General features: G+C 46.2%; 1 protein-coding gene across 1 annotated transcript; it reads right to left on the minus strand.

The window, feature by feature from the left end:
• Nucleotides 1–907: 907 nt before the first annotated feature.
• LOC123115577 (tricetin 3',4',5'-O-trimethyltransferase-like) lies at nucleotides 908–2,199 on the minus strand. Its single transcript, XM_044536710.1, has one exon. The coding sequence runs from the start codon at nucleotides 2,157–2,159 to the stop codon at nucleotides 1,104–1,106; it is 1,056 nt and encodes a 351-aa protein (XP_044392645.1). The 5' UTR covers nucleotides 2,160–2,199; the 3' UTR covers nucleotides 908–1,103.
• Nucleotides 2,200–8,694: the final 6,495 nt, after the last annotated feature.

Below are 8,694 nucleotides of genomic sequence, written 5' to 3' on the forward strand. Positions count from 1 at the left end.
TCTTCTCAAACTTTGAGTGCACTGATCGTTAAGTTGTAAATGTACCTTCTAGTCTTTTTAATCTGAGCAATCGTTAATCATCTCATCCATTTGACCGTTTGAACACTACACTGGAATTAATATCTTTGCAGAATCGTTGATCATACTTCATTTGTACTAATTGAAATCAGTTGTTCATGTCCGTGCTGCTGCCGCCCCAGGACAAGTGAAGTGCCCCGTCGACTATGGAGGAGCTTTCGACGTCTGTGTCGCGAGATGGTCGGGATCGGTGGCCTTCAGTTCCTGCCGGATTTCCCTTGTGTCGTTAGTCCTCGCAGCAGCTGCTGCAGCCTTGATCACGTTGTTGTTCTGATACATGCATGCTTGTCTAACCTCGATCTTGAACTTGTGCACGTCTTCTTCATCTTTCTTGATCGGTTCCTCGTGTTGCATACAATGAAGTAGTGTCATGTGACGCTGGGCATAATCTCTGAAAACTCCTAATTGGTTCGGTGTAATTTTGTTTATTCAACATCAATTGCCTTAGCTTTCTTTTTCTGAAGGAGACAGAGAAGAGAGTAGCTAGATTTCTTTTTCTATTTTGATTTACAAATGGTCCGGTTTTATTATAAAATGGTCCGTACTTTTCGATCTTTCGGCCTATTAAGCTTAAGAATCTTACTTAATAGGAGAAAATAGCCTCCTAAACATATGGCTAGCAACTGGTTCAGCATGAGTACGCAAGAAAGGTAAAAGCACTAGGAATTATTGATTTAGAAATGGGATTGGGCTAGAACCCTGGGTTCTGCCTTATATAATTAATGGTCTTTTCATTCTTTTTTTTTGCGGGGTAATGGTCTTTTCATTCTAATACTCTATCCGAGAGTTCTCAGTATTTAGCTTGTATGAAATACAAACAGTCTCGGCATCAACATAATAACTCCTCCATTTCATAATTCTTGTCATGACTTTAGTTAAAATTATAACTAAAACCACGACAGAAAAAATTATGCAACGGGTATTAAGAGAGCGAGCAGGCAGACACGTTATTCAAAAAAAAAAGACATGACACACGCTGAAACGATCGAGAGAAAGCAAGGAAGCTCGAAAGCACCGACGAAGATTTACTTCATCAGCTCAACGACCCAGGCGCTGCTGCAGATGTGGGTGGCGTTGACGCTGACAAAACCGGCGGTCCTGGCCAGCTCTTGGAACTCCTTCAGACACCTCTCCTTGCCGCCGGGCGTCTGCATGAGCATGAGAATATCCAGCTCGAACATCGTCTTCACCTCGGGCGTGTCATCCGGTTTGTCCGGCAGGACGCAGTCCACGACGACCACCTTGCCGTGCCCAGGCAGTGCATCGTAGCAGTTCCTCAGAAGCTTGGTGCAGTGCTCGTCGGTCCAATCATGGAGTATCCACTTCATGAGGATGGCGTCCCCAGAGGGCACCTTGTCGAACATGTCGCCGCTCACATGCTGCACGCGTGTGAAAGAAGGCGCTTGGGAGATGACGTGGGGGAGGTCGAAGTTTACCCCCTTGATGTGCGGGTACCTGGAAGTGATGGCGTGGAGGGTGGCGCCGAGGCCGCCACCGACATCGACAAGTGTACTGACGGCATCATCATCAAAGCCCCTGTAGAACTGGAGGAGGTTCCTGATGATGAAGGTGGAGTGGCTTTTCATGGCCACATTAAACACGCCGTTGAATCGCGGATCCACGGCCTGGTAATCGAACAGCGTCATTCCGTATGCCCTGTCGAAGGGTTGGCCACCGTCCAGGACCGTGTCCTTGAGATGATACCAGGTCTCCATAAGGATCTTGTCGTTCAGGAGGACGAGCGGGCCTAGGGAAGCGCCGTCCTTGTCAGGGGTGAGCCACTTGCACACCGGTGCGGCGCCGTACCGGCGGGCAAGCAGGCCGTCCTTGCCTTGCTGCACTTCGCATGACACGATGTTGTACGACGCCAGCAGCCGCAGCATGCGGTCCAGCGTAGCCGGGGCGCACGGGTTAGCCGACGGCAGCTGCGCGGCCACCTCCCACGGCGACAGCATCTTCCCACCGGCGCCGACAAGGATCTCTAGCATGCCCAGCTCCACCGCGCTCTTGAGTGTCATTGGCACGATAGGCGCCAATGAGAGCTGCAACGCGTACATGAAGGCCTCCCTGTCGTCCGCCATTTCCTAATTATTGGGCTGGGCTGGTTGCTGTGTCTGCGTGGTGTTGGATGCCGGCAGTCTGCTTGCTAAGGGTGTATTTATAGACTTGTTGTACGGTACATCAGATACATTAGACCGTCGTTCTTGGTGATTCAACTGACCAGATGGAGTTAATTGCAAGCTGGTATAACAATTAAGGTTAGGATAACGAATTGGTACCACTCTACGGTTCTCTTACAGATAAAGTATCAAGTCTAGGGCATGCCAACCCCAGGCGCCCCGCTCCCGGCCGAATATCACTGACAATCTACCACCCCACCCTCCCTACACGAGTATTTGACAAAAAACTACCACATTAGGGGTTATCGTCCCACAGAACTATCACTTTCAAAAAAATGACTGATAACTATCAAAAATTTCAAATTTTGTGACAAAAAACTACCAAGTCGTGTTGATCGTCGTTTTAGCTAGGTTAACCACTTTCCTGACATGGCAGGCCTGGCGCGTGCACTAACGGCTAACGGCGCCCTACTCGCGGATGTTAGTGCCTCGGGACGGTCGGAACCAGCCAGGGCCAGGTCAAAACAGCCGACCGGCTCACTCACTCCTCTTCGTCTCACCCACTCCTCTCCCCAACTCGCTATCTTCTTCCTCTGTTTCCTCTTCTTTCTCACCTCCGGCGACTGCGATGCGGCGGCGCGAGCATGCCTTCCTGGCCCAACAGCAACGAGTCATCCAACGATGACGAGTACATGGACGAGTGCAGCAGCGTGCAGATGGAGTATTTTGTAAGTCAGCTCACTCTGTTCTCTCCTATGCTAGGGTTAGGGTTAGGGTTTGAAGATGCTCTTGATTTCTTCCATGTTAGTTCTTATGTGTGAGCTGTTGTGGCTGATATATATGGGGTTGGTACTGCAGCAAACTCCTGACACGGTGATAGATCCAAGTTTCTGTGGGCTTCTGGTTGAACCTGATAGTAAGTGCATCCTGCACAGGCAGAGACCAGGCGGGTTTGTGGCATTTGAAGGGACTAACATTGGAAGGAGATTCATTGGGTGTGCTACTACGGTAAGAGCAAACAATAGTCGTGTTCATGTGTAGATTTATTTGGTGGTACATAGTGCAAACAACATTGATATTCTTGTTGTTTCACTATCTGATAACTGAAAACTGAAGTACAGAGCTGGTGTGGTGTTCATATGTTAGCTAAATCTTTGATAGGAACTGAATCTAGGCAGCACCTAAAATTGGTCTAAGTGAATTTTTTTGTTACTGCATTCAGACAAACATTGATATGTATGTATGAATTCTTTAATTGAATTTGACTAGATTTAGTTAGCACTAATGTTTCACTAAATTTTCAGGATGGTGTGAATTGTGGTGTTCTGGAGTGAGTAGATGCCCCTTGGCCAGTAATTCTGCAAAGGTATTTATGTAGGGGAACGTAGCATGCAATTTCAAAAAATTTCTTACGATCATGCAAGATCTATCTAGGAGGTGCATAGCAACGAGAGGGAAGAGTGTGTCCACGTACCCTCGTAGATCGAAAGCGGAAGCGTTAGTTAATGCGGTTGATGTAGTCGAACGTCTTCACGATCCAACTGATACAAGAACCAAACGTACGGCACCTACATGTTCAACACACGTTCAGCTCGATGACGTCCCTCGTACTCTTGATCCAGTAGAGGGTCGAGGGAGAGTTCTGTCAGCACAACGGCGTGGCGACGGTGTTGATGATGTGATCTGTGCAGGGCTTCGCCTAAGCACTACGACGCTATGACCGAAGGAGTAAGCTGTGGAGGGGGCACCGCACACGGCATAGAGAACAATTGATGTGCCTTTGGGGTGCCCCCTACACATGTATATAAAGGAGGAGAGGGAGGAGGCCGGCGGCCTAGAGGGGCGTGCCAAGGGGGAGCCAACTAGGAGTCCCAATCCTAGTTGGTTTCCCTTTCCTATTCCAAGAAGGGGAAAGAAGGAAGGAGAGGGAGAGGCAGAGGGAAAGTGGGGGCCGCACCCCCTCCCCCTTGTCCAATTCACACTACCTGGGGGGCGGGCACCTGTTGGGAAACGTAGTAATTTCAAAAAAATTCCTACGCACACGCAAGATCATGGTGATGACATAGCAACGAGGGGAGAGTGTTGTCTACGTACCCTCGTAGACCGAAGCGGAAGCGTTGACGCAACGTAGAGGAAGTAGTCGTACGTCCTCCGGTTCAACCGATCCAAGTACCGTTACTCCGGCACCTCCGAGTTCTTGACACGCGTACAGCTCGATGACGCACCCTCGATCTCCGATCCAGCAGAGGCGCCGAGGAGGAGTTCCGTCAGCACGACGGCGTGGTGACGATCTTGATGTTCTCCTGTTGCAGGGCTTCGCCTAATCACCGCTACAATATGACCGAGGTGTAATATCGTGGAGGGGGGCACCGCACACGGCTAAGGAACGATCAATGATCAACTTGTGTGTTCTAGGGTGCCCCCCTACCCCCATATATAAAGGAGGGAGGGAGGAGGTGGCCGGCCCTAGGGGGGGCGCGCCATGAGGAGGGGGAAACCTACTCCAAGTAGGTTTCCCTCTCTTTTCCTTATCTTATTTGGAGGGGGAAGGAAAGAGTACTAGTATTAGGAAGTAGTACTAGTAGTAGTAATAGGAAGAGGGGGAAGGAGAAAGGAAAGGGGGGGCCGGCCCCCCCTCCCCAATTTGGATTGGGCTTGGGGGGGCGCGCCCCCCTCCCTTGCTCCTTCTCTCTTCCTCCTACATGGGCCCAATAAGGCCCATATACCTCCCGGGGGGTTCCGGTAACCTCCCGGGGCTCCAAACTTCTCCGGAACCTTTCCGGTGTCCAAATATATCCGTCCAATATATCAATCTTTATGTCTCAACCATTTCGAGACTCCTTGTCATGTCCGTAATCATATCCGGGACTCCGAACAACCTTCGGTACATCAAAATACATAAACTCATAATATAATTGTCATCGAAACCTTAAGCGTGCGGACCCTACGGTTCGAGAACGATGTATACATGACTGAGACACATCTCTGGTCAATAACCAATAGCGGGACCTGGATGCCCATATTGGTTCCTACATATTCTACGAAGATCTTTATCGGTCAAACCGCATAACAACATACGTTGTTCCCTTTGTCATCGGTATGTTACTTGTCCGAGATTCGATCGTCGGTATCCAATACCTAGTTCAATCTCGTTATCGACAAGTCTCTTTACTCGTTCTGTAATACTTCATCTTATAACTAACTCATTAGTTACATGCTTGCAAGGCTTAGGTGATGAGCATTGCCGAGAGGGCCCAGAGATACCTCTCCGACAATCGGAGTGACAAAACCTAATCTCGAATTATGCTAACTCAACGTGTACCTTCGGAGACACCTGTAGTACTCCTTTATAATCACCCAGTTACGTTGTGACGTTTGGTAGTACCCAAAGTGTTCCTCCGGTAAACGGGAGTTACACAATTCTCATAGTTACAGGAACATGTATAAGTCATGAAGGAAGCAATAGCAGAATACTAAACGATCAAGTGCTTAGCTAACGGGATGGGTCATGTCAATCACCTCATTCTCCTAATGATGTGATCCCATTAATCAAATGACAACACATGTCAATGGTTAGGAAACATAACCATCTTTGATTAATGAGCTAGTCAAGTAGAGGCATACTAGTGACTATATGTTTGTCTATGTATTCACACATGTATCATGTTTCCGGTTAATACAATTCTAGCATGAATAATAAACATATATCATGATATGAGGAAATAAATAATAACTTTATTATTGCCTCTAGGGCATATTTCCTTCAGTCTCCCACTTGCACTAGAGTCAATAATCTAGATTACATAGTAATGATTCTAACACCCATCGAGTCTTGGTGCTGATCATGTTTTGCTCGTGAGAGAGGCTTAGTCAACGGGTCTGCAACATTCAGATCCGTATGTATCTTGCAAATCTCTATGTCTCCCACTTGGACTTGGTCCCGAATGGAATTGAAGCGTCTCTTGATGTGCTTGGTCCTCTTGTGAAATCTGGATTCCTTTGCCAAGGCAATTGCACCAGTATTGTCACAGAAGATCTTCATTGGTCCCGATGCACTAGGTATGACACCTAGATCGGAAATGAACTCCTTCATCCAGACTCCTTCATTTGCTGCTTCAGAAGCAGCTATGTACTCCGCTTCACATGTAGATCCCGCCACGACGCTTTGTTTAGAACTGCACCAACTTACAGCTCCACCGTTCAATAAAAACACGTATCCGGTCTGCGATTTAGAATCGTCCGGATCAGTGTCAAAGCTTGCATCGACGTAACCATTTACGACTAGCTCTTTGTCACCTCCATATACGAGAAACATATCTTAGTCCTTTTCAGGTATTTCAGGATGTTCTTGACCGCTGTCCAGTGATCCACTCCTGGATTACTTTGGTACCTACCTGCCAAGCTTATTGCTAAGCATACGTCAGGTCTGGTACACAGCATTGCATACATGATAGAGCCTATGGCTGAAGCATAGGGAACATCTTTCATTTTCTCTCTATCTTCTGCTGTGGTCGGGCATTGAGTTTGACTCAACTTCACACCTTGTAGCACAGGCAAGAATCCTTTCTTTGCCTGATCCATTTTGAACTTTTTCAAAATTTTGTCAAGGTATGTACTTTGTGAAAGTCCTATTAAGCGTCTTGATCTATCTCTATAGATCTTGATGCCCAATATGTAAGCAGCTTCACCGAGGTCTTTCATAGAAAAACTTTTATTCAAGTATCCCTTTATGCTATCCAGAAATTCTATATCATTTCCAATTAATAATATGTCATCAACATATAAAACTAGAAATGCTACAGAGCTCCCACTCACTTTCTTGTAAATACAGGCTTCTCCAAAAGTCTGTATAAAGCCATATGCTTTGATCACACTATCAAAACGTTTATTCCAACTCCGAGATGCTTGCACCAGTCCATAAATGGAACATTGGAGCTTGCACACTTTGTTAGCACCTTTTGGATCAACAAAACCTTCAGGTTGCATCATATACAACTCTTCTTCTAGAAATCCATTCAAGAATGCAGTCTTGACATCCATTTGCCAAATTTCATAATCATGAAATGCAGCAATAGCCAACATGATTCGGACAGACTTAAGCATCGCTACGGGTGAGAAAGTCTCATCGTAGTCAACCCCTTGAACTTGTCGAAAACCTTTTGCAACAAGTCGAGCTTTGTAGACAGTAACATTACCATCAGCGTCAGTCTTCTTCTTAAAGATCCATTTATTCTCAATGGCTTGCCGATCATCGGGCAAGTCAACCAAAGTCCATACTTTGTTTTCATACATGGATCCTATCTCAGATTTCATGGCCTCTAGCCATTTTGCGGAATCTGGGCTCATCATCGCTTCCTCATAGTTCGTAGGTTCATCATGGTCTAGTAACATGACTTCCAGAATAGGATTTCTGTACCACTCTGGTGCGGATCTTACTCTGGTAGACCTACGAGGTTCAGTAGAAACTTGATCTGAAGTTTCATGATCAATATCATTAGCTTCCTCACTAATTGGTGTAGTTGTCACAGGAACCGGTTCTTGTGATGAACTACTTTCCAATAAGGGAGTAGATACAGTTATCTCATCAAGTTCTACTTTCCTCCCACTCACTTCTTTCGAGAGAAACTCCTTCTCTAGAAAGAATCCGATTTTAGCAACGAAAATCTTGCCTTCAGATCTATGATAGAAGGTGTACCCAATTGTCTCCTTTGGGTATCCTATGAAGACACATTTCTCCGATTTGGGTTCGAGCTTATCTGGTTGAAGTTTCTTCACATAAGCATCGCAGCCCCAAACTTTGAGAAATGACAACTTTGGTTTCTTGCGAAACCACAGTTCATAAGGCGTCGTCTCAACGGATTTTGATGGTGCCCTATTTAACGTGAATGCGGCCGTCTCTAAAGCATAACCCCAAAACGATAGCGGTAAATCGGTAAGAGACATCATAGATCGCACCATATCAAGTAAAGTACGATTACGACGTTCGGACACACCATTTCGCTATGGTATTCCAGGTGGCGTGAGTTGCGAAACTATTCCACATTGTTTCAAATGTAAACCAAACTCGTAACTCAAATATTCTCCTCCACGATCAGATCGTAGAAACTTTATTTTCTTGTTATGATGATTTTCTACTTCACTCTGAAATTCTTTGAACTTTTCAAATGTTTCAGACTTGTGCTTCATCAAGTAGATATACCCATATCTGCTCAAATCATCTGTGAAGGTGAGGAAATAACGATATCCGCCACGAGCCTCAACATTCATCGGACCACATACATCTGTATGTATGATTTCCAACAAATCTGTTGCTCTCTCCATAGATCCGGAGAACGGTGTTTTGGTCATCTTGCCCATGAGGCACGGTTCGCAAGTACCAAGTGATTCATAATCAAGTGATTCCAGAAGTCCATCAGTATGGAGTTTCTTCATGCGTTTTACACCGATATGACCTAAACGGCAGTGCCACAAATATGTTGCACTATCATTATCAACT

The sequence above is a fragment of the Triticum aestivum genome, chromosome 5B, assembly GCF_018294505.1.
Source record: "Triticum aestivum cultivar Chinese Spring chromosome 5B, IWGSC CS RefSeq v2.1, whole genome shotgun sequence".
NCBI lineage: Eukaryota > Viridiplantae > Streptophyta > Magnoliopsida > Poales > Poaceae > Triticum > Triticum aestivum.

Excerpts from the sequence above, each read along its gene's own strand:
- LOC123115577 (XM_044536710.1), bottom strand. The coding sequence starts at position 2,159 with ATGGCGGACGACAGGGAGGCCTTCATGTACGCGTTGCAGCTCTCATTG.